General features: G+C 55.0%; 1 protein-coding gene across 1 annotated transcript; it reads left to right on the top strand.

Moving 5' to 3' along the window:
• The first annotated feature begins 1,362 nt into the window (after window positions 1-1,362).
• Window positions 1,363-13,690, top strand: LOC138098774 (copine-5-like). The gene is made up of 21 exons (XM_068995570.1): window positions 1,363-1,379; window positions 1,629-1,669; window positions 2,307-2,353; window positions 3,425-3,528; window positions 4,076-4,115; window positions 4,199-4,275; window positions 5,212-5,271; window positions 5,356-5,419; window positions 5,650-5,753; window positions 5,948-6,052; window positions 7,144-7,185; window positions 7,462-7,537; window positions 8,274-8,327; window positions 8,403-8,464; window positions 9,242-9,288; window positions 10,019-10,200; window positions 11,158-11,285; window positions 11,353-11,455; window positions 12,139-12,196; window positions 12,421-12,494; window positions 13,517-13,690. Exons 1-21 carry the CDS (start codon window positions 1,363-1,365, stop codon window positions 13,688-13,690), a joined length of 1,659 nt encoding a protein of 552 aa, XP_068851671.1.
• Window positions 13,691-24,979: the final 11,289 nt, after the last annotated feature.

Raw genomic sequence — 24,979 nt, 5'->3', positions numbered from 1 at the left:
GCGGGCGGTCCCGAATAAGACCCCGAGCAGTCCCTCGGTGCGGGGTCGGGGCCGGTGCCGGGAGCCCCGGGCGGTGCCAAGGGCGGTCCCGGGGCGGAGCCGATCGCGATCGCGGTGCCGGTGCCGGTGTCGGGGCAGCGGCGGAGCCGGGGGTATGGCGGGCCTGGGTGTCCCGGAATCGGGCGCCGGCCCCGGCCCCGTCCCGGCCACCCGCGTGGAGCTCACGGTGTCCTGCAGGTAGCGGAGCCGTGGCGGGAGCCGGCATCGGGCGGCGGGGGCGCGGGGAGGCGCTGGGAGGCACTGGGGAGCAGCGGCAGCTGGCGTTGGAAGATGCTGGGAGGCACGGGGTTGCACTGTGGCGTAGGGGTAGCTGGCGTTGGAGGGTGCTGAGATGCAGAGAGGCGCTGGGAAGCACTGGGGAGCGGCGGCAGCCGGCGTTGGAGGGTACTGGGATGCATTGGGAGGCACTGAGATCCCTTGGGATGCACTGGGAGGCATTGGAGAGTTGGGAGCAGCTGGCGCTGTAGGGCACTGGGTTGCACTGGAGCGCAATGAGATGCACTGGGAGGCATTGGGAGGCACTGGAGTGCCGCAGCTGCTGGCGTCGAAGGGTGCTGGGGTGCACTGTGATGCACTGAGATCCCCTGGGATGCACTGGGAGGCACTGGAATGCACCGGAGACTGGGAGCAGGTGGTGGTGTGAATTGCTGGGCTGTACTGGAATGCTCTGAGATGCCCTGGAAGGCAGCGGGAGACACGAGGGAACGGGGAGCAGTCGGCGTTTTAGAGTAGTGGGAGGCACGGGGAGGCACTGGGGAGCAAGGCCGCTGGCGTTGGAGGCGCTGAAATGCACTAGGAGGCACTGGGATTCACTGGGAAACGCTGGAATGTGCTGGGAGGCATTGTGGAGCATGGGAGCACAGGCGGTGTCGGGTGTGGGGACAGAGGGGCACTGGGTGACCCAAGGGTGTTGTGGGTGGGGGGCCCTGAGGGGAGTGGGGGTCACGGGGGGGGGCATTTGGGGGTCTCTGGGGCCAGGGTTGCAGGGGGGTCAGGTTGGACCCTGTATCCCCTGCACCCGCTGTTACTCCTTGCCCACCCTGAAACCCCTGAATACCCGGCCCCCACTGCAGCCCCTGTGCCCCCTGCCCACCCTGCACCCCCTGTACCCTCTCTCTGCAACCTGGGGTCCCGCTTTGGTGTCCTGACACGTGGCACTCTAACATGTGTCATGCTGTGCACCTTGTGCAGATGTGTGTGTGCACCCCAACGTGTTGTGGGGCACATCTGGCAGTGCACCCCAACACCCAGCCATGCTCACCAACACCCTGCTGTGCACCCCAATACACGGGTCCCCAGCGCATGGCCCCCCAACGTGCGTCAGTCATGCTTTGCACCCCAGTCCGTGTCCTGGGGCACACCTGGCTGTGCACACCCTGCCACGCACCCTGTCACACAACTGGGCACAACCTGACACGTGGCTGTGCACCCCAACGTGTGTTCTGGGGCACATCTGGCCACATAAGGGCTACACACAGTCGCAGGCACAGCCAGGTGCTCACACTCACACTCACACTCACACACTCACACTCACACTCTCACACACTCACTTCCCGCTGCTCCCCCAGGCAGCTCCTGGACAGGGACACCTTCTCCAAGTCGGACCCACGTGAGTGGGGCAGGGGGGATGGGGTGTGTTTTAGGGTCTCTGGGGGTGTTTTGGGGGGACTCTGGGGGGGTTGGGGTTTCTGGGGATTTTGGGGTCTCTGGAGGGTGTTGTGGGCTTGGGGGATGTTTGGATCTCTGGGGGGTTTGGGGGTCTCTGGGGGGCTGGGGGGTCTCTGAAGTATTTTGTGGGGTATCTGGGGGTTTTGGGGGGGTCTCTGGGAGCATCAGTGTCTCTGGGGAGTGTTGTCTGGGGGTTTGGGGGATCTCTGAGGTGTTTTGGGAGGTCTCTGGGAGTGGTGTGGTTCTATGAGGTTTTGGGGGTCTCAAGGATGTTTTGGAGGGTTCTGGGGGTGTTGGAGCTCTGGGGAGTGTGGGGGTCTCTGGGGGTTTTGGGTGGTCTTTGGGGGTTTTGGAGGTCTGGGGGATTTGGGGAACCTCTGAGCTGTATTGGGGGTGTCTGGGGGGATCATAGGGGCTCTCTGGGGGGTTTGGGGAGTCTCTGAGGTGTTTTGGGGGAGTCTCTGGGGAGTTTTGGGAGTCTCTGGGGATGCTGGTGTCTCTAAGGGTTTTGGGGGTCTCTGGAGTGTTTGGGGGGGGGTCTCTGGGGGTGCCCTCCCCCCTGACCCCTCCCCCCGCAGTCTGTGTGCTGTACACGCAGCGCCCTGGCAGCCACCAATGGCGGGAGGTGAGTGACCCGATTGGTGGGGGGCAGCCAATCAGCATGTTGGGCTGTGCTCAGCTGGCCAATCAGCATGTTGGGGTGCACTCAGCCGGCCAATCAGGATGTTGGGGTGCTGGCTGGCCAACCAATCATCAGCATGTTGGGGCAGTGGCCAATCAGCATGTGTGTGTGCCAACCCGATGGCCAATCAGCAGTCAGGGGCCCTGGCCGCCCCCCAGCCAAGCAGCGGGAAGGACTCTGGGCTATCGGCTCGCTGGGGTGCTGGCCAAGTGGCCAGTCAGGGTGTTGGGGTGGCGGGCACTTGGCCAGTCACCAGTGAGCAATCAGCGTCTGGGGGTGCAGCACCTGGACAATGAGCACGCAGCCAGTGCCCCGGGGCACAGCAATCAGCCAGCCGGCGCCCTGGGGATCTGGGGAGCATGGCGAGGTGCTAGGCAGCCAGCCAATCAGCTGTCGGCACGCAGCCAGGCCCCGTCCCCCTGTAATTAACAGGGTGTTAATTGCGGGGTAACGAACAGGGGGTGGGACCGGGGGAGGGGCGGCCCCGCGGCACAAAGCGGCACCTGGGCCCACCCCGCCCCTGTCCGCCCCATGTGCCCCGGCCCGAACCCGCTGTCCGCCCTTGCCCCGCCTCATCCGCCCACGCGTGTCCCCATGTCCGCAATCCCATGTCCATATGTTCTCATGTCGTTGTGTCCCCATGTCGCTGTGTCCCCATATCTGTATGTCCCCATGTCCCACTGCCCCCATCCCTGTGTCCCCACCCTCATTCCCATGCCCCTGTTTTTCCTGTCCTGTGTTCCCATGTCCTCATGTCCCCATCCCTATGCCCCCATGTCTCTGCATCTTCATGTCTCCATGCCCCTGTGCCCACATCACCACATCCCCATGTGCCCATGTCTGTGTCCCCATATCCCTGTATCCCCATCCCCCATGGCCATGTCCTGTGTTCCCATGTTCCCATCCCTACGCCCCTGTGTCTCTGCATCTCCATGTCCCTGTGTCTCCATGTCCCTGTCCCCACCCTATGTTGTCCTGTCACCCCATTATCCCTGCTGTCCCTGCATCCCCCAGTTTGGCCGGACCGAGGTCATCGACAACTCCCTGAATCCTGACTTCCTGCGCAAGTTTGTCCTTGATTATTGCTTTGAGGAGCGGCAGAACCTGCGCTTTGACCTGTGAGTGACCCCTGTGGCCCCAGTGTCACCCCCAGTGTCACCTCCATGTCCCCCAGGGTCACCCCCTCACCACCCCAGCACAGGCCCCCAGAGTGTCCTTGTCTCCATCCCTGTTCTGTCCCCACTCCTGGACCATCACCACCCTTGTTCATAACCCTGTCCCCATCCTTGTCCCATCCCATCATCATCCCTATCCTATCCAGTCTACATTCTGTCCCTGACCCATCCTGTCCCTATTCACATCCCATCCCTGTCCATTCCATTGTGTCCTTATTCTACCCCATCCTGTCCCTGTACCTATCCTTGTCCCATCCTACCCCTATTCTTTTACCCATCCCATCCTGTCCCCACACCTAATCCATCCCTATTTGTGTCCCATCCCTGTCTCATCCCATCCCTGCCCCTCCCTGTCTGCCTCCCATCCCATCCCATCCCATCCCATCCCATCCCATCCCATCCCATCCCATCCCAGTCTCCATCCCCATCCCTGTCCCATCCAAGGCCCCCCATGTCCCGTTCCATGCCAACGTGTCTCCTCTGTCCCCAGGTATGATGTGGACTCCAAGAGCCCTGACCTCTCCAAGCACGTACGTGCAGGATCAGCTCTGTTCCCCTGGCCTCCCTGGGATGGGCATCCCCCTGGTAACACCCAGTGTTCCTGATCCTGCAGGATTTCCTGGGCCAGGCATTCTGCACCCTGGGGGAGATTGTGGGCTCAGCCGGCAGCCGCCTGGAGAAGCCCCTGACGTGAGCCCCCCCTTTGCCCCAGTGTCCCTATGTCCCCGTGTCCCACCCCAGTGAAGCCCTTGATGTGAGCCCCTCTTGTGCCCCCAGTGTGCCCAGCGCCCCCAGTGTGACCGTCTTCCTCCTAGAGAAGCCCCTGACATGAACCCCCTCATCTTCAGTGTCCCCATGTCCCACCCCCAGAGAAACCCCTAGTGTGAGCCTCCACTGTGGTCCAGTGTCCCCAAGGTTCCCAGTGTCCCCATGTCCCCCCACTGGAGAAACCCCTGATGGTCACCCCCCTCAGCCCCAGTGTCCCACGGTGCCCATGTCTCTGCCCCAGGGAAGCCCCCAGTGTGAGCCACCTCCCCCACTGATCCCAATGTCCCCATGTCCCCCCCTGGAGAAGCCCCTGACATGAGCCCTCCCTGGTGCCAGTGTCCCCAGTGGTCCCCAAGTCCCTGACATGAGCCCTGCCTGGCTCCCATGTCCCCCAAGGTCCCTTTTGGTGTGCCCAGGATGGACCCAGACCCCAGAGCTGACAGTGGCATTTTGGGGGACTGGCTGTTTGTCTGCGGGGGGGGGGGTGGTTTTGGCAGGAAAGACATTTTTGGGAGTCTGGCTTTTTGGTGGGGATTGATGGGTCTGGCTTTTTCTTGGGGTGGTGGCTTTTGGAGGGAATGTGGTTTGGAGAGGTCTGGCTTTTAGAGGGGTCTGACGATTTTGGGTGTTGGCTTTTTTGGGGGCAGTTTGTTTTGTGGGAACTGACTTTTTGGGGGGCTGAATGTCTTTTGGGGACAAGCTTTTTTGAGGGGAGGAACAGCTTCTTTTTAGGATGCTGGAATTTGGCAGGGGGCGGGGCTGGTTTGTTTTTTTTTTTGGACACTTCGTTTTTTTGGGAGGGGGTTTTTTTCTTGGGTGGGGATCCTCCCCATGACCCTTCAGCATGCATCCCTGCAGGATGGGGACAGCCAGTACGCACCCCCGGGGCAGAAGACCCGCCCCGGCCGCCTCCAATGGGTGAGTTTTGGGGTGCCCAGTGCGTGGGGGACACCCCCAGGACACCATGTGTGCCCCCACCATGCTCACATCCCATCCCGGCAGTGGCATTCCGGGGAAGAAGTGCGGCACCATCATCCTCCTCGCTGAAGAGCTGGGAAACTGCCGGGTGAGCCGCGGCAGGGCAGGGGAGGGAGCGTAGCTTGGGGACCCCCCAATATCGGGGGTGGCTGAGACACACCAGCCCACACCCCAAAGATGAGGGTGATGGCTGACTATCCCCACCCTGTGTCCCTCCTGTCCTGGATCCCTTCTTCCCTCATGGAGCAGCCGCCCCCGCAGGATCCCACGCCTCAGGGGGGTGCAGGGTGGATGACGCCTCCCGATTCCACCCCCCAGGACGTGGCCACACTCCAGTTCTGTGCCAACAAGCTGGATAAGAAGGATTTCTTCGGAAAATCTGACCCCTTCATGGTCTTCTACCGCAGCAATGAAGATGGGACGTGAGCGACCCCCTTTCAAAAACACAGTGACCCTGCCACACCCCACGGGAGGGCTCAGCCCCAGCACAGGACACCCCGATGTCCCCATGGGCTGGCATTGGAGGGGGTGTCCAAAAACCCTCACTGCGCTGTGGGGGTGACAGATTGGGGGATGGGAGAGTGACCCCCTTGTCCCCCTCTTGTCCTCCCCCCAGTTTCACCATCTGCCACAAGACGGAGGTGGTGCGGAACACGCTGAACCCCGTCTGGGCAGCCTTTGCCATTCCCGTGCGTGCCCTCTGCAATGGGGACCATGACCGGTGAGCGCCAGGGGACTGGGACCCACTGCATCCCCACTTTGGCCTCAAAGACCTCCTTCCCCTTCTTTCCCCCATCTCTAGGGTCCACTAGGACCCCTGAACCCCCTTCCCCCATCTCTGTCATACCCAGGGACCCCCTGCACTCCCATCTCTGTGGTCCTCTGAGACCCCCTGAGCCCCCTTCCCCCCCACCCATGGTGCCCCAGGACCTGCAGCCCAGTCCCGTCTCTATGATCCTCCAGGACTCCCTTCCACCTGTCCCCCCATTTCTGTGGGCCCCCAGAACCCCGTTTTTCTTCTTTCCCCCATCTCTCAGGTCCTCTGGGAACCCCTGCACCTCATGTCCCCATCTCTGTGGTCCCCAAAGACCCCTTTCACCCCTTATTCCATCTCCATGGTGCTCCAGGATGCCCTGAAACCCCTTCCCCCCCTCTCTGTGGTACCTCTGGACCCTCACTCCATGTCTGTGGTACCCCAGGACCCTCTGTCCTTTCTTTCTGTTGTCCCTCAGAATCCCTTCCCCTGTGTCTCTGGTACCCCAGGACCCCCTTTATCCCCTTCCCCCCATCTCTGTGGTCCCAAAGACCCCTGCACACCTTCTTCTCCATCTCTGTGGTACCTCAGGACGCCCTGCAGCCCCTCCACCCTCTCTGTGGCCCCCTGAGACCCCCTTCCCCCACCTCTGTGGCCACCCGAGACCCCCAGAACCCCTTCCCCCGGCTCTGTGGTACCAGCAGCACCCACCCTCCCGGTGTTACCCGTTTCTGCCTCAGTTTACCCATCTGGGCAATGGGCATCACTGCTGTCACCGAGCCATTCCCCCCCCCCCCCGCCCCAAACCAGTGTCACGAGCTGTTGTCCTCGCAAACAGCTCCTCACGCCGCTTTGGCCCCGTGTTGGACGTTGCTGTGGCAACGATGGATAAAAATATCCCAACGAGGAGGAGGAGGAAGCAGGAAAAAGCCCACAGAGGCGTCAAAACAAATCCCACAGGGAGTGGGGGGTTGTGTGTGACTGGTCCCCGGGGGAGAGGGGGGGGATGGGATTTGGGGGTGTCGGGGGGTGTTGGTGACCCTCCCCCCGCCTTGCAGAGCCATCAAGGTGGAGGTGTACGACTGGGACCGTGATGGCAGGTGAGCTGTGTGTGCTCCTGGGGACCCCCCACACCCTGGACCTGCACCCCCCGGGTTACGGGGACCCCCCAGGTGATGGGGACCCCCCGAATGGTTGGGAGCCCCCCATCCCTGCATCCACGGGGAGATGGATCCCCCCCGGGTGATGGGAATCCCCCCTGGCTATTTGGGACTCCCTGGCTGATGGGAAACTTCCTGGGCAATGGGAAACCCCCCATTCCCACCCCCCCGAGTGATGGGGATCCCCCGGCTGATGGAGAATCACCGGCCTCACAGCCACGACTTCATCGGGGAGTTCACCACCAGCTACCGGGAGCTGGCACGGGGCCAGAGCCACTTCAACGTGTACGAGGTGAGGGGGGATGGGCACATGGCTGGGGGGTGCTGCACCCCCCGTGGGGGTCACAGTCCCACTACTGCACCCCCAGGGGTTACGGTCCCCAGGGTTCCTGTGCTGCATGCCGGTGTGTTGGGGTCCTAGCACTGCACCCCTTGGCGGGTACGGTCCCCAGGGTCCCTCTCTCTGCTGCACCTCTGGGCGTCAGGGTCCTTGTGTGGGTGCTGCATACCCCAGGGTCCCCATGATGCAATCCTAGGGTGTTGTGGTCCCCAGGGTCCCTCCCAACGCTACACCCTGGTGTGTCATACACCCAAAGGTCCTCCTCCTCCACTCTGAGGTGTCATGGTGCCCAGGCTGCTCATGCTGCAGCCATGGAGATTTACAGTCCCCAGGATCCCTGTGCTGCACCCCGGGGTGTTGGGGCCCCCACACTGCACCCCTGGAGTGTTATGGTCCCCAGGGTGCAGCACCCACAGCTGCTCCCTTGAGGGTCCCGGGTCCCCAGCCCCCACCATGGATCTGCAGCTGCACTACAATCCCCAGGGTCCCCACATGCAGCCCTGGGTGTCTCAGCCCACCATGTGCTCCTCAGGGTCCCTCTCTGCACCTCAGCACAGTGCTCCCACCGCTGCCCCCCGGGCATTCTGTGCCCCCCTGTCCCCCAGGATGTGACAATCCCCATGCTGTTCCCTGGGGCCTTCTGTCCCTGTGAGGAGCAGCCCCCTTCCCTCCCCTCCCATCCCCGCAGGTGGTGAATCCCCGGAAGAAGATGAAGAAGAAGAAGTACCTGAACTCGGGGACAGTGAGGATGGGATGTGCGGAGGGGGGGACACAGGGGGTGTGGGCACTTTCCCTCCTGAACCCCATGTCCCCACAGGTGACCCTGCTGTCCTTTGCTGTGGAGGCCGAGCATACCTTCCTGGACTACATCAGGGGCGGGTGAGCAGGGGGCCCCCAGCACCCCCAGCTGCACCTTTGAGGGTCCCCAACACCCCCAGCTCCTTCCTTGGGGGTACCCAGCACCCTGAGCTGCTCCCTCAAGGGCAGGGAATCCCCAGCATCCCTAGCTGATCCTGTGGGAGTCCCCAGCATCCCCAGCCCCTCCCTCACTGGCAGGGAGGTCCCCAGGACCCACTGTTGCTCCCTTGAGGATGGGGGGGGGGGCGCTTCCTTCTATCCCCAACTCCTCCCTGTGGGGTCCCCAACACCCCCAGTTGCTCCACTTGGGATCCCCAGCACACCTAGCTCCTCCGTTGAGGGTCTCAGCACCCCCATCCAGATGCCTCCTTGAGGGCAGGGGGTCCCCATCACCCACAGCTGCTTATTGGTAGTCCCCAGAACCCACAGTTGCTCCTTTTGGAAGTCTCCAGCACTCCCAACAGCTCCCTTTGGGGTCCCCAACACCCACAGCTACTCCTTTGTGGAAAGAGAGTCTCCACCATCCCCATCTTCTCTATTTGGGGTCCTCAGCACCCCCACCCAGATGCTCCCTCGTGGGCAGGGGCTCCCCAGCACCCCAAATTGGTCCTTTGGGGGTCCCCAGCACCCCCAGCCACTCCCTTGGGTGCAGCATGGTGACACCTCAGTGCAGGGACACTTGGGGGTGCTCTGAGTTGGGGGATGGGTGCACCAAGTCCAGCCTGTGGCCCCAGGGGTGTCCCCACCCCAAACCCATGGGTCACCCCGTGTCACCCCAAGGCCACTTTGCCCCCCCAGGACCCAACTCAACTTCACAGTGGCCATCGACTTCACGGCGTCCAATGGTGAGTGGGGGCTGTGTCCCCCCAGGGGGATTTATTTGGGGCAGTTGTAACCAGTTTGGCGTCATGGTGGTGTTATCCTTGTCACCAGTTTGGGGCCATGGTGGTGTTGTCCTTGTAACTGTGTTGGGGACATGGTCGTGTCTCCCTTGTCACTGGGTTGGGGTCATGATGGCATTGTCCTTGTCGTGGGTTTGGGGCCATGGCAGTGTTATTTTTGTCACTGTGTTGGTACTATGGTGGTGTCATACTTGTCACCAGCTGTCACTGGGTTGGGGATTTGGTGGCACCATCATTGTCATTGAATTTGGGACAGAGCGGTGCCATTCTTGTCACTGGGTGGGGGTCATAGCAGTGTCATCTTTGTCACTTTGTTGGGGACAGAGTGTCATCCTTGTCTCTGTGTTGGTTTCATGGTGGTGTCATCCTCGTCACCAGCTGTCACCAGGGTGGGGATGTGGTAGCATTTGGGGACATGATGGGATTATCCTTGTCCTTGTCACTGTGTTGGAGAGATGGTGTCATCCTTGTCACTGGGTTGGGGCCATAGTGGTGCTGTCCTTGTCACTGTGTTGGGGACAAGATGACCTCATCCTTGCCACTGGGTTGGGGCCATAGTAGTGCCATGGTTGTGGGGGTGCTGGGGATGTTTTGGGGGTGCTGGGGGGATTTTGAGGGTTCTGGGGGGGGGCTTTGGGGGTGCTGGGGGGTGCTGAGCCCCATGCCCGTGCAGGGAACCCCTCGCAGCCCACGTCCCTGCACTACCTGAGCCCCTTCCAGCTGAATGCCTACAGCCTGGCACTGCGGGCTGTGGGGGACATCATCCAGGACTACGACAGTGACAAGATGTTCCCAGCCCTTGGCTTTGGTGCCAAGGTCCCCCCGGATGGGCACGTGTCCCACGAGTTCCCACTGGTGAGGGGCCAAGGAGGGACAGGACTGCGGATGAAGGGTGGTGTCCTTGTCACCCAGTTGGGGACATGGTGGGCTAATCTTGTCACATTGTTTGGGACATGGAGGTATCATCCTTGTCCTTGGGTTGGGGCCATGGTGGTGTCGTCCTCATCACTAGTTTGGGGCCATGGCAGTGTTGTCCTTGTCACCAGATTAGGAAGGGGCATAGTGGTTGTCCTTGTCACCAGTTTGGGGTCATAGTGGTCTCATCCTTGATCACCAAGTTGGGTAAATGGTGTGTTTGGGTTGGATTTGGATTGGGGATATGGTGGTGTCATCCTTGTCCTTGGATTGGGAATATAGTGGCATCATCAGTTTGTCACTGTTTTGGGGTCATGGCAATGCCATCCTTGTCACATTATTTGGGACATGGTGGTATCATTCTTGTCACTGGGTTGGGGACATGGTGGTATTATCCTTGTCACCGTATTGGGGATATGGTGGTGTCATCCTTGTCACTGGGTTGGGGCTGTGGCAGTGTCATCCTTGTCACCAGATTAGGGACATGGTATTGTCTTTGTCACCGGGCTGGGGACGTGGTAGCATCATCCTCGTCACCAGGTTGAGGATGTGGTGATGTGGTCTTTGTCACTGTGCTGGGCATGTGATGGCGTTGTCCTTGTCACCAGTTCTCACTGTATTGGGGACATGGTGGCATTATTCTTGTCCCTGGGTTGGGGATGTGGTGGCATTTTCCTTGTCACTGGGTTGAGGCCATGGCAGTGTCATCCTTGACCCTGAGATGGGAACGTGGTGGTGGTCTCCCTTGCCACCACATTGTGGACATGGTGGGATCATCCTTGTTAGCATTTGGGGGCCATGGCAGTGCCATCCTTGTCTGTGCGTGGGGTCTGTGGTGTCACCCTGTCCATGGCTGGGGGCTGTGGTGTCACCGTGGTCCTGGTGACCCTGCGGCAGAATGGGGATGCATCAAACCCAGCGTGCCGCGGCATTGCGGGGGTGCTGGAGGCATATCAGCGCAGCCTGCGCCGCGTCCAGCTCTACGGCCCCACCAACTTCGCCCCCGTCGTCAACCACGTTGCCCGGTAAGAGGGGCCCCGTGCCCCGGGGTGGGGTCCCTGTGCCCTCTGGCGTCACACAGGGTCCCCCCAGCTCGGCGGCCACGGTGCTGGACGGGTCCCAGTACTTTGTCCTCCTCATCATCACCGATGGTGTCATCTCTGACATGGCCCAGACCAAGGAGGCTATCGTCAATGTGAGACCCCTGTGGTGGTGCTGGGGCAGGTGGTGGCACCCCTGGTGCTGGTGGGGGGAGCTGTAAGCCTTGGGTGATGGGGGCAGTGGGGAGGGATTGGGACCCTTGGTGGGGTAGGAAAGGTTGGGGACCCCTGGGTGCTGGCGGGTTGAGGAGGGGCTGGAACCCTTAGCAGGTGGGAAGGGGCTTGGACCCCTGGGTTCTGAGGGGTTGGGGGTGGCTGGGACCCTTTGGGTGATGGGGTGGGTGAGGAGGAGCTGGGACCCTGAAGCTGGGTGAGGGGGGTGGGTTGGGACCCTTGCTTGCTGGAGGGATGGAGAAGGGGCTGGGAGCCCTGGGTGCTGGGGGAAGGTGTGGACCCCTGGGTGTTGGAGGCAGTGAGGAGGGACTGGGAGGTGGGAAAGGACTCCTGGGGTCAAGAAGGGGCTGGGACCACAGGGTTTGGTGTGTAGGGGTGTCTAGGACCCCTGGGTGCTGCAAGGAAGCTGGGGAGGTCCTGGGACCCCCCCAGTGCCGGTGGGGGGGGGGTGTCTGAGACCCTTGAGTGATGGGGGGTGCTGAGGGACTGGAATCCTTGGGGGAGGGGGTGTTGGCACCCCTGGGTGCTGTGGTGGGGGCGCGGCTCATTTGGTGGTAGCATCATTAAATTTCGTGAGACTCCTTTCACCCCCCGGCTCCCTCAGGCTGCCAAATTGCCCATGTCCATCATCATCGTGGGGGTCGGCCAGGCCGAGTTCGATGGTAAGATTTGGGGGCTGGGGGAACTAGGGGAAGGCTGGGGGGATGGGGGGGTCCCTTGGCCACTGGAGCTATGAGTTGAATGTATCAGCATATAAGGGGCTCAGCACACCCCAGTGAGGGGACTTGGGGGTTCTGGGTGTGGGGTTGGGAGGGACATAATAAGATCCCACCCTGAAGTGGGGAGCACTGGGGTGCTGCTGACCTCCCCCCTGCATCTCCCCCAGCCATGGTGGAGCTGGATGGGGATGACATCCGCATCTCTTCCCGTGGCAAAGTGGCCGAGCGTGACATCGTCCAGGTACCGACCGACCTCACCAATGAGAGATTTGGGGACCTAGCAGGGTGGTGGTGGGGGGTGCCCTGGGGACCTCAAATCAGCCCCGTCACTCCTGGGGTGCACTGGGTGGGACTGGTGTGGAGGGATGACAAGGTGGACTGGGATTTGGGGGGCACTGGGACATGAGGGGGATGCTCTGGGACAATGGGATGCAATGGGTTTGGGATGCACTTAGATGGGGGAATGCACTGGGATTTGGGGGTGCACAGGGACATGATGGGGGGGCTTCACTGGAAAAAGAGGGTGCACTGAGATTTGGGATGTACCTTGGAATGGGGATGCAGTGAGACATGGTGGTGTATTAGGATATGGAGGGGCACTTCAGCATGAAGGGGGTTGGTACTGGGAAATGGGGGGCCACTGGGACATGGAGGGGCAAGTACTGGGATATGGGGTTGCACTGGGACATGAAGAGGGGGTGTACTAAGACTTTGGGGGGGGCTGTGCTGTGAAAAAAGGGTGCAATGAGACTTAGCATGTTCCTGGATGTGGGGAGGAGCCTGGGACCTTAGGAGGCACTGGGACATGGGGGAACATTGGGATATGGTGGGGGGGCCACTGGGATATGGGATGTACCTGGATGGGGGGGCACTGGGACATGAAGGAGGAGTGTATTGGGGAAGGGGGGATGCACTGGGGAATGAGGGGGGCACTCGGATGCGGGGGCACTGGGACATGAGGAGGGTATGCTGGCAATTGAAGGGGGCACTGGGGTATTGGGATGGACCTGGATGTGGGGGGCAGTGGGACATGGGGGTGTGGCAGTGGGAAATGGGGGGGGCACTGGGATGTGGGGGCTATGGGAAAGGGGAGGCACAGGGATATGGAGGGGCATTGGGGCTTAGGATGCACCTGGATGTGAGAGACACTGGGACATCAGGAATGGGGAGGGGACACTGGAGCTGCCGTGTGTGAGACACACGGTTCCGGGGGCTTCCCGGCCCTGGACCCCCTCAACTGCTCTGCCCCCTTGTGCCCCCCAGTTTGTTCCATTTCGTGACTACATGTCGGGGGGTCCCGGCGCGGGGCTGAGCATGGCAGGGTTGGCACGGGAGGTCCTAGCCGAGATTCCTGACCAGCTCCTCTCTTACATGAAGGCACGGGGCATCAAACCCCCCCCCGTCCCTCCCATACCCCCTGAAACCCCCCCACCCTGACTGCCCAGCCCCGACACACCACATCCCCTCACCCTACCCCAGGACCCTCTATCCAGGGACCAAAGGCAGCCATACTCTGCCAGGGACTTGGGACTGTAGGTCCCTCTCCTCCCCTCCACAACCTCGGGGTCCCCCCCCGATCTGGGGTCCCCTCCCCAATCCGGGTTCCCACCACCACCCCCATAAAACAGCTTTTGGGGTTTCCCAGGGGGATTGGGATGGTGTTGCCTGAGCAACACCTTGGCCATGGGACCCCCCCCAATATCCATCCAGGACTGTCCTGCCCGCCCCCCAAAAAGGGGCAGGGGGTCTTCACCCTCCTGACCAGAAAGCCGGGGTGCGCAGGAGCCTCCCCCAAATGTGGAGTGCCCCCCCCCCCAGGGTGATGCATGACCCCTTCTCACCCCACCAGCTCCCCCAAATCCATAGACCCCCCCCCTCCACTTCCTGGGCTGATCCCAGTGGGGTCCCCGGTGTTTTTTGTGTTCCCCCTTGCCGTGTCGCGTGTGTCCATGTGGGTTTGTATTGAGTTGCCTTAAATTGCAATAAATGATTGTGGCTTTAATTACAGCCCCCTCCCCCAGGACTCCCCAGCACCTCCCCTAAAAGGCCCCCCCCCCGTGTGTGACCCTCCCCAGCTGTGTGATAACACCTCCTGGGACTGTGACAACTCCCCCGCTCACCTGTCTGCCTGCCCCCTCCAGGTCTGACTCCCCCAGCTCTGACCCCTCCCCATCTGTGTCTGCCCCACCAAGCTGTGACCCCCCACCCGCTGTGTCACCCCCACAACCTGTGCTCCCCCCAGCTGTGTGTGACACCCCAGCTCTGACCCCTCCCCAGCTGTGTGACCCCACACACACTGTGTGAACCCCCCCCAAATGTATGACCTCCCTGGCTGTGCGTGACCCTCCCCCCAGCTGTGACACCCCCCAACTGCGTGATGGCCCCCATGTCTGATATCCCCTGGCTGTGTGTGATGCCCCCACACGGTGTGACCCCCGGGCTTTAGCATCCCCCCCCAGCTCTGATCCCCCACCAGCTGTATGACCCCCCCTCCCCCCACTGTGTGACTGTGTGTGACCCCTCCAACTGTGTGACACCCCCCCCACTGTGTGACCCCCAAAATTGCAAATACACAGAAACCACCTGGGGTGCGGGAGGGTTGGGTTATTTACAGGACTCTGCCCCCCTGCACCCCAAAACTGCTTGAACGGGGCCCTGAGAGGCATAAAGCCCCTGAAACCCAAGTTGGGGGGGTTACAGAGACCCCACATCCCACTGGGGGATTCACAAAGTATCCACACCCCAGTTAGGGGGGGTCACAAAGCCCTCACACTCCACTTTCAAGGGGTAACAAAGCACCCCCCAACTGCGTCTGGAGGGGGGTCTCACAAAGCCCCCAACTGTGGATATACTCACAGCACTCTTAGCCAGCCAGGCTCATAGTTCAGTGCTTTAGAAAGCCCGGAGCTGCCTAGAGAGGCTGCACGGGCGATCTGGCCCTTCCGTAGCTCCAAAAGGGGCAAGCGGTAGCTGCAGAGCTAATACCAAGAGCAGAAACAAAGAGGTAGAAATGTAGCCCTCGCTCTGTGCTTTAATCCTGCCAGGAGATTGCGCTCGGTCCGAGACAGAGACACACAAGCTGGCAGCAGAAGGGGCAGCAGAAGGGGCAGCAGAGCCAGAGAAGGCGGGCCCACCCCGTGCTCTTTCTTTTATTCAGGGAAGGGCAAGGGGAGAACTGGGGGCGGACTGGGGATAAGCGGCCAATCAAACTCTGCTCCGGAGGGTCTGAGTTACTTTCGGTTTTACCCGCGCTTAGAACAAAGGGCATTCAGAGCACATGGCAGGGGCAGGTCCCGGGAGGGGCAAGGGCAGCTCCCTCGGGCAGGCAGCAACACCCAACCCCAACTGCGGGGGGTCACAAAGTGCCTACGCTCCAACTTGAGGGGGTTATAAAACCCCTGCACCCAAACTGAGGGGATCACAGACACCACACATCCCAGCTGGGTTGAATCGTGCCTCAACCGGGCCAGGAGACACTTCAGAGACAGAGTCAGAGAAGTGGGTATTTGCTTTATTCGGCGCGCCGGGTGTGTGGGGATCGCTCCTCCAAACACACACACCTGGTGCTCTCTACAACACAGTATTAAGGGTTAAATTATGAATATTCATCACATTCCTTGGGACAGGTGTGGTTACACAAATTATTTCTCGGAAGTCATTAGCATATGGGCCACGCATGCGCTGTGTGTCCTGGTGGTCGCGCTGAGGAAGGCCTCTCCTCTTCCTCGGGGGTCTTTCTGATGAAGGCCAGTAGTCATCCTCGCAGTGAACTTTTCACCTTTCTCCCTGAGCATGCGTAGTCCTTTGAGGGATGATTCAGCAATCTCTGAGATGATCCTTGTCCCTTCTATCTTGACAAGATTAGGGTGAATTCGGCTTCTCAGGCTTTGTAATTAACATCTTCGGTCTGAACTAACATTGCTGTCTCCCAATAGTTAACTTGTGCTTACATGAGTTAGTTATTGACTGCCCCTTCTTCAATCCCCCCTTTTCTTTGGTTATTTGTAATTCTTTACAAATCTTGTATGTCTTTAAAGTAAGAACCCTTCTCTATCTTATCTCTAAGTTTATGCTTGTGCCACTGAGCATAAGCATCGCGATTCCAAGTACATAGTATCATACAACAGTAACTACTAATACAAACAGTAAGTAGGAATGCAATAACACAAATAGCTATTACAAACAATTGTTTAAGCCAGGATAAGTTGGGTAACCATGATGTAAGTTTGTCCCATACCTCTTTAAACCCCCAAGAAGTGTCGTCTAAAGTGATCTGATGTAGTGTCTGTGTTTTTTCCAGAATTGTCTGCAAATCTGTTTCTATTCGTTTGTCTAAATCAACATAACTGCAACAGCTTGTGTTTATTACTGTACATACTCCTCCTTCTTTGACATACAGCAAATCTAATGCAAGTCTATTCTGTATGGCTAATTGTGAGATGCTCTTAATCTCGATTTGCTGTGCTCTTATGGCATCTGCACTGGCATTCATTATAGTTTCTACAGTAGCAGAAAGGTTCACTATTGCTTTCTCTAGTTCACTTACTCCGAGTCCCGGTATAAACCATCTGGCAAAGCTGTGAAATCTAGTGGGCCTATCTATTAAGGGGTTTGATGTCCTTTTGGTCCTCCGTATAAAGGTTCGGAGCAAGCCTTGTAGTTGAGAAACAACAGTAATGTGGGGAAACACTGGTCCTATGGCACAGCGGCCTTGCCATCCTAAGGGTAAAACTTTATAGGCGCTGTGACCACATATCCAGTACCAACCCCGCCCTGTGGGCACCGGCCAACCCTTGGGCTTTGGTCCTTGTCTTGTTTGATTCTTATTCCACATGTTGGCCCCCCCATAGGTCCAGAATTCCGAGCAGTTGGGGTAGCTGCCTATAAATGTTAAGTTCCCGCATTTGGAGTCTGTCTTATTCCCCCCTGAGTTTTTAGGTACAGATTCTTCCCAGCACCTCTGCACACAGGATACTGGTGAGGACCCAAGTATTGGCTCTTCAAACTCCAACTTCCACTGAAGTTGATCTAGGGATATGTTGACATAATGTGAAAGCCTGTTAGTACTAAGTGCAGCATAGATTTCTGTAGTATTAGGGAATGTTGCCCCAACCAAAGGAAAGCCTCTAGCAGAATTCTCAGGCAGCTGAGAACATATCCAGCAATCAGTTAGATTAAAATTTTCAACAACACCTTTGAGCAATCGAAGGTATGTGTTCTGGTCCCATGCACCTGCCCCAATTATCAATGTTACCAGTATGGTCCAAATCATGTTGTGTTGATTTTTCGTAGCTGAAGGCGCAGAGGTCCTGTTCTTCTTGCCTCCCACTCTGGCTTTGGCGCAGGTTTGGTCCTGGTATAATGGATCCAGGTCGGTTTTCCTTGTACTTTAATTGCTGTATGAGTGGTCAGCAGTGTCTGATAAGGTCCTTCCCACTTCTCCTGGAGTGGATCCCCTGAAAAAGACTTAACATAAACCCAATCCCCTGGTTTCACATTATGAAAGGGTTTATCAGGTGGTGGTGGTTGACAATTAACAACTGTAGCGCGTATTGACTGTAATTTTTGACCTAAATGCTTTACATAATCTATTAGGTAGCTTTGCCCTACCAGAGCCACACTGTCATTGTGAATCACGTTTGTTCCATAGGGCCTTCCGTACAGGATCTCAAAGGGGCTTAATTTTTCTTTGAGCCGTGGTTTTACCCTAATTCTTAGCAAAGCCATGGGGAGAGCCTGATACCAATATAAATTAGTTTCTTGACAAATTTTGGCTAATTGTTGCTTTATTAAGTGATTCATCTTCTCCACTTGTCCACTTGCCTGAGGCCTGTATGGTGTATGTAACTGCCAGTGTATGCCTAGTAAATGACTGACTTTCTGCACTACCTGTGCTACAAAGTGTGATCCTCTGTCAGAATTAATTTCTCGGGGTACCCCAAATCGTGGAATAACTTCTTGTATTAAAGCTTTAACAACTTCTCTAGCTTTATTTGTTCTACAAGGGAAAGCTTCCGGCCAGCCTGAGAAAGTGTCTGTGAGGACTAGAAGGTACTTGTATCCCCCCTTCCTAGGTAATTCAGAAAAGTCAATTTGCCACACATCCCCAGGTAAAACTCCTTTAGTGATAGTTCCTGTGTTTAGCCTAACAGTGGTATTAGGATTGTTTTTAAGACAGATTTCACAAGTGGAAGTTATGTCCTCAATTGTTTCCTTCAGTTTTGATGCTGTCACTTTGTCCCTCAAATGGTTATATAGAGCATCAACTCCCCAATGTGTCTTTGAATGTTCGCTTTGGATGAATAATTTTAGCAGTTTTCTGGGTATCACAATGAGGTCTTTTATTTTAGCCCACCCATCAGATCCTATTTGTCCCTTTCCTTCTTGTACCCAATTTAGATCATCAGTGTCATATGGTGGGGGTTTTTCACCCATAAGGATGTTAGAAGGGATTAGAGCAAGGGCTTGAATTTGATCCCCACCAGCCACTGCCTTTGCTGTTTTGTCTGCCATAGCATTTCCCAGTTCAGGGATAGTGTTACCCTGGGAGTGTCCCCTACAATGCATTATAGCCACTTTTGAAGGTTTTTCCACTGCTTCCAGTAACTGCATGATTTCCGTAGCATGCTTGATTTCTTTCTTCTGTGAGGTTAATAAACCTCTTTCTTTCCAGATAGCCCCGTGAGCGTGTACCACCCCAAAAGCATACCTCGAATCAGTCCAAATGTTGAGAGGTTTTCCTTTGGCCAATGCCAAGGCTCCAGTTAGGGCTGTTATTTCAGCCTTTTGAGCTGATGTCCCCACAGGTAATGGTTTTGCCTCAATGACAGCGTCTGTGGTTATAACTGCATACCCAGCGAGCCGCTTACCGTTCTTGACATAACTGCTCCCATCAGTGAACCAGCTGTCTGCATTTTCTAGTGGAGAGTCCTTTAGGTCCAGGCGGCTGGAGTAAACCGCCTCCACGGTTTCAATGCAGTCATGCTCTACAGGCTCCTCAGTAGCCCTGCCCTGAAGGTAAGCTGCTGGGTTTAAAATGTTAGTTACCTGGATACTCACATCCTCTGATTCTGCCAGGACAGCCTGGTATTTGAGAAAGCGAGATGGGGTTAACCAGTGATTTCCTTTCTGTGTGAGCACTGCTGACACTGTGTGAGAGACAAAAACAGTTATCTGCTGTCCCAGTGTGAACTTGCGGGCTTCTTCTATGTTCAGGATCACAGCTGCCACTGCACGCAGGCAGGGGGCCATCCTTGGCTGACCACATCTAGCTGCTTGGAGAAATAAGCCACCGGCCTTTTGTATGGTCCCAGCTTCTGTGCCAAAAGTCCCAGCGCCAGTCCTTGTCTCTCATGTGAGAACAACAGAAAAGGTTTAGTGACATCTGGTATGCCCAGTGCTGGAGCTTGCATCAACTCACGTTTCAGAGTTACAAATGCATTATTAGTCTCTGGTGTCCAGCATAGGTGAGTTCCCCCAGTCTCTTTTAGGAGTTGGTATAAAGGTTTCACAATGAGTCCATAGTTATAGATCCATAATCTACACCATCCTGTCATTCCCAGAAAGGTTCTTAGTTCTTTGGTTGTGGTTGGCCTGGGCAGTTGACAAATTGCCTCTTTCCTGTTGTCTCCCAAGGCTCTCTCCCCTCCTGCCAGTTCATACCCCAGATATGTAACTTTCTGCAGGACTAGCTGAGCCTTTTCAGGGGAGACTCTATATCCACTTAGTCCCAGAAAATTTAAAAGACTTACAGTCTAGTTCTTGCAGTCTTCACGGGTCCTTGTTGCTATCAGTAGATCATCGACGTACTGCAGAAGTGTACCTTCTCCAAGTGGCGGTGTCCAGGCTTCCAGTTCCTTGGCTAATTGACCTCCAAATATCGTGGGGCTATTTTTGAATCCTTGTGGCAATACAGTCCATGTGAGCTGACTTTTTCTCCCTGTTCTGGGGTTTTCCCATTCAAAGGCAAAAATTTCCTGACTGCTTTCAGCTAATGGCAGACAAAAGAGAGCATCTTTTAAATCTAAAACTGAAAACTACACTCAGTCACTTTGTAATTTTGTGAGTAAAGTGTCCTCAGGTCCTGAACTAATCAATAACTTTTATTTGGCTTCTGTACTGGTAGAATTGGGGTATTGCAGGAAGGTCTACACTCTCTCAACAACCTCTGATTAATAAATGTAGTAATTATTGGTTCTATTCTTACTCATGTTTTATGCCTTAGTGTATACTGTTTAATTGACACTGGTTGTGCCCCTTCCAGTAGTTCAATAATCACTGGGGGAGCCTGTTTTGATCTCTGGAATTTCACTATCTCCTACTAATGGGATCACTTGATTTGTTATTTTACTATCTATGGGTATTTCTCTTTCCTTTATCTAATCTTAGTGGTTTAACTTACACTTTAAAGTCTTAGTCAGGTATCTTCAGGAGGCTTCTTTGGTTGTAGCCTTTTTATACAGTTTTTGCTATAATAATATTCTTACTCGGCTGTATGATTCTATACATTATGAAGGATTAGTTTTTATGATACAAAACTAGCACACAAAACATTTTCATACAAAATGTTCTCATGCAAACATATCTTTACATTAGGGCTATGCTCTGTTTTCCAGGAGACAGATTATAGCACTCTTGTCATTTAATCTTGACAGAAACTACAAACTGTGGCTTTATTTTGGTGGGATTAAAAATGAAATGAATTCTCTTTCAAACCTAGTTTTTTTTTGTTTGTTTTTGGTTGTTTCTTTTTTTGTCTTCATCCCATTCTGCACCTACAACTGAGATTGCAGAATGTGCTATAAATAGGAGGGGTGAGGAAAAGTGAAAACATCCTCTTAAGACATATGGCTTGAGATTGAACAGCACTTTAGTTTGAGAGCTGGTAGAAGGCTTTTCTGTATCCCTCTTGGTTTAGGAAGGGGGATTCAATCATTTCTCATGTAGCATTTGCTTGTGTTTTGTCAAGATTCTTTAATTCACTAATTAGAAAATCCAAAAATTTAGCCAGATTATAATAATTTTGAAGCCTTCTGAGGCAGAGCCAGGAAGGTTAGTTCACATTTGTAGGATTTCAAATATGTATAAATTCTTATACCAACTCTCAGGATAATATTGGTTGAGACAAATTATACATCTATAAGACTTTAACCACACCATTTTTCAGTAAAAAGACAAAACAAGTTAGACAAAAATTAAACTCAAGAATATTTAGAATGCTTTAACTTCTATTTGATCTCTCACCAAGTCACTTGCAATGAAAACACAAACAAATTATAAACATTAACCAACTGACAATGCGAGCAATTATGGTGACACTTTACATTTCATTGGTTTTCACACAGCTCCATCTCATGTGTTGGTAGATTCCTATAAAAGAAAAGTGAAAATTTGGCCCACTAGACCAATTATTAAAAAGAAGTAAAACTTTTTGGGGCTAACACAAAGTGACAGTGAAGCAATGGTTATCACATTTAGATGTGATTTTGCTGCTTGCAGTTTCCGTGCTCTCAAACTGCTTTCTTTACCTTTGATGTCGGGACATTTGACATTCCTAGAGAAGAAAAAAGAAACAAACTTCCCCCCCCCAAAAAAATGAAAAATATGTCTGAGTGAAACAAGAGTTTAATTGCATTAACTTATTCAAGTGGAGTTTTAATATTTATTCTATGGAGTGCTTGTTGCACCACTTTTGTTGTCTCCCACAGGTTTTCGGTGGGGTTTCTTCCAACTGATTCTTCAGTGGAGGGAGTGAGACTGCTTTTAAAAGTTTTGCAAGAGTTGCAGTCTGTGAATCAGGCATTTGGATTGCTTTTTTTTTTTTTTTTTTTTTTTTTTTTTTTTTTTTTTTTTTTTTTTTCTTCAGGGTTTTAGTAGGCTTCTGCTTTTCGCCCTGGAGCAGTTTGCCTTATCAGTTTGCTCCCTTTGTTCTAGTGATTTTCCCTTTGGACAAGATCAAGTTCGGCAGCAAGCAATGCTACTGCCTAAAACCCTTTTTTTTTTTTTTTTTCTTTTTTTTATTACCAAGTCCACCCCAGGAGTAGAGAGGTGATTAACAAATTAACCACGGAAGAATAGCAAAACATTTTCTCCATAGGTTTCTCTACAGCCCCCGCAGACAAGGCTGCATGACAAATACCTAGGCCTGCACAGGGACAGCACCATCCCCACAAGGCAGCAGCTGCAGAATTGGCTGCAGGATTAGAATCTGCCAATTCTAGTTTTCCACAATAAACCACAGACTGGTGGCGGGGTTCCCCACAAGATAGGAGCTCCGGATTCGCCTCAGGTCTGAAACCTGCCAATTTTGGCTTTTCACAACAAAACACGAAAGGCACGGGGGCACGGGTCCCCTCCAAACAGGAGCCTTTCAGCTCTGCACAAGCACCACATAACAGGAGCCTTACAGCTCTGCACACCCAAACCTGTTAATCACGTCCACAATTCTTACAACTTCTGCCATCACCTTTGCCATCACTTTTGCCTTTTCCTCATCTCTTCTTACATACACATACACTTGCTGTACTTTTCTAACCGGTTTCTCTCAAATTTCTCACTATTCTCTGCCACTCTCCCCTTACTCTAACATTATCTGCACTTTCATTTTTTTTTTTTTTCTTGCTCTTTCTAGTCTGATACCAAGCTCTCTCCTCTGGCAGCTTGGACACCACCCACTCCATCTAGTAGAAGTACAATACCACTTTCTCTCACAATTAATACATGCACAGAAATACAAGCTTCACAACTGTTTTCATACACTAAACACGGGATTTCAAAAGGGAAGTCAGATGGAGCTACATTAGAAAGGTGTTGGGGGTCTGGATGTTTTCAATTCAATAGCTAAAATCTTTTCTCCTCTAAAATCTGCCCCCCCTTCGGACAGTAAGGTTGAATTCCAAACCAACGGTTTATATGATTTATCCTCATTCACTCTTTGCCAAACGCTTCGCTTTTCTCTGGCCGAGCCCGTCGCCGGGGTACGGAACCGCAGATAGAGCCCCTCACTCGCTTCGCACCTTGACAGCGCGTCTCATCCACTCTCACTCACACAGCAGCACAATAGCAACAGACAAAACGCAAATAGCCGTACGCAAATAGCCGTACAATATCGCATCACAGCGGGGTCCAACCCCTTGAAGGTACCTTTTGCAGTGAGGTCCAACCTCGGGGGGGTCCAACCCCCTTAAAAGTACTTTTCACAGTGGGGTCCAACCCCGGGGGTCCAACCCCTTAAAGTACTTTTCCTCTTGCCCAGGACTAATTTTGGGAGACCCAGTCTTCCTCGGGACTTTCAACCCACCCTCAGGGACTCGAACCCCGGACCTGCAGGTATTTTGTGTTTAAAAGGAATAGCAAATACCTTAATTTGGTGCAGATGGTCCTTGTCTGCCCCCGCCGTGAGCCAAGGGACAGCTGAGCTCCCCCTGAAAATTCAGGGTCGCGACTGGGAGGTCTGCTTACCCCTGGATCCAGCAGCCAGGCAGAGAGGGTCCCATCTCGGGGTGCCAGATGAATCGTGCCTCAACCGGGCCAGGAGACACTTCAGAGACAGAGTCAGAGAAGTGGGTATTTGCTTTATTCGGCGCGCCGGGTGTGTGGGGATCGCTCCTCCAAACACACACACCTGGTGCTCTCTACAACACAGTATTAAGGGTTAAATTATGAATATTCATCACATTCCTTGGGACAGGTGTGGTTACACAAATTATTTCTCGGAAGTCATTAGCATATGGGCCACGCATGCGCTGTGTGTCCTGGTGGTCGCGCTGAGGAAGGCCTCTCCTCTTCCTCGGGGGTCTTTCTGATGAAGGCCAGTAGTCATCCTCGCAGTGAACTTTTCACCTTTCTCCCTGAGCATGCGTAGTCCTTTGAGGGATGATTCAGCAATCTCTGAGATGATCCTTGTCCCTTCTATCTTGACAAGATTAGGGTGAATTCGGCTTCTCAGGCTTTGTAATTAACATCTTCGGTCTGAACTAACATTGCTGTCTCCCAATAGTTAACTTGTGCTTACATGAGTTAGTTATTGACTGCCCCTTCTTCAGGGTGAGGTCGCAAAATGCTCACCCCCTAGTTTGGGGCTCACAAAACCGCTGCACTCCAATGCGGGGGTGAAAAAGCTTCCTCCCCCCTGGCTGCACGGTGGGGGCTGTTTTAGGTCCCCCTCTCCCAGTAAAGAAGTGGCTTTCCAGTATAAGGAGACTACCAGTGCTGAGACCAAACCTATCTGGGGGTACTGGGAGGGAAACCCCATGATGGGGTGGTTGCTCTCAACCCCCCTTCCTGCACCCCTTCAGGCTGCAGGGGCTCTCCAGACCCCCAAATGGCTTCAAGATTCCATTCTTTATTGCTGCATTTCCTTCGGCCAAGGTCAGCCCCGGGGAAAAGGGGAACAGATAGCGAGGGGGCACAGACCCGAACTGGCACACCAAACATGCGGGACCTCCCCCAAATTGGGCAGTGGAGTGGCATCATGTTGCTGTGGAGAAGGAAAAGACAGGGAAAGCTCCTGAGCCCCTGAGCCCTCCCCATAGCAGGGCTGACACCACGGGGGTCATCTTTCCCCTGGAGGCTGTCAGGGGTTGTCCCCTGAAATAAAACACTCCAAGTAAAGTGTGAGGAGGGGCAGATGAAACCCTGCATGTATGCCCCCCTACAGAAGAGTAGGGAGAGGGTCCTTGACTGTTTGGGGGGGCCCTTCCAGTTTGGAGAGGTCCCTGACTGTTT

Source organism: Aphelocoma coerulescens, chromosome 26 (genome assembly GCF_041296385.1).
Source record: "Aphelocoma coerulescens isolate FSJ_1873_10779 chromosome 26, UR_Acoe_1.0, whole genome shotgun sequence".
NCBI classification, from domain to species: domain Eukaryota; kingdom Metazoa; phylum Chordata; class Aves; order Passeriformes; family Corvidae; genus Aphelocoma; species Aphelocoma coerulescens.
This window is presented reverse-complemented; position numbering and strand designations above follow the sequence as displayed.

Bases quoted from the DNA above. Each gene is read 5' to 3' on its own strand.
- LOC138098774 (XM_068995570.1), top strand. The intron at 5,420-5,649 runs GTGAGCCGCGGC...TCCACCCCCCAG, and splicing joins AAGAGCTGGGAAACTGCCGG to GACGTGGCCACACTCCAGTT. The intron at 11,456-12,138 runs GTGAGACCCCTG...CGGCTCCCTCAG, and splicing joins CCAAGGAGGCTATCGTCAAT to GCTGCCAAATTGCCCATGTC.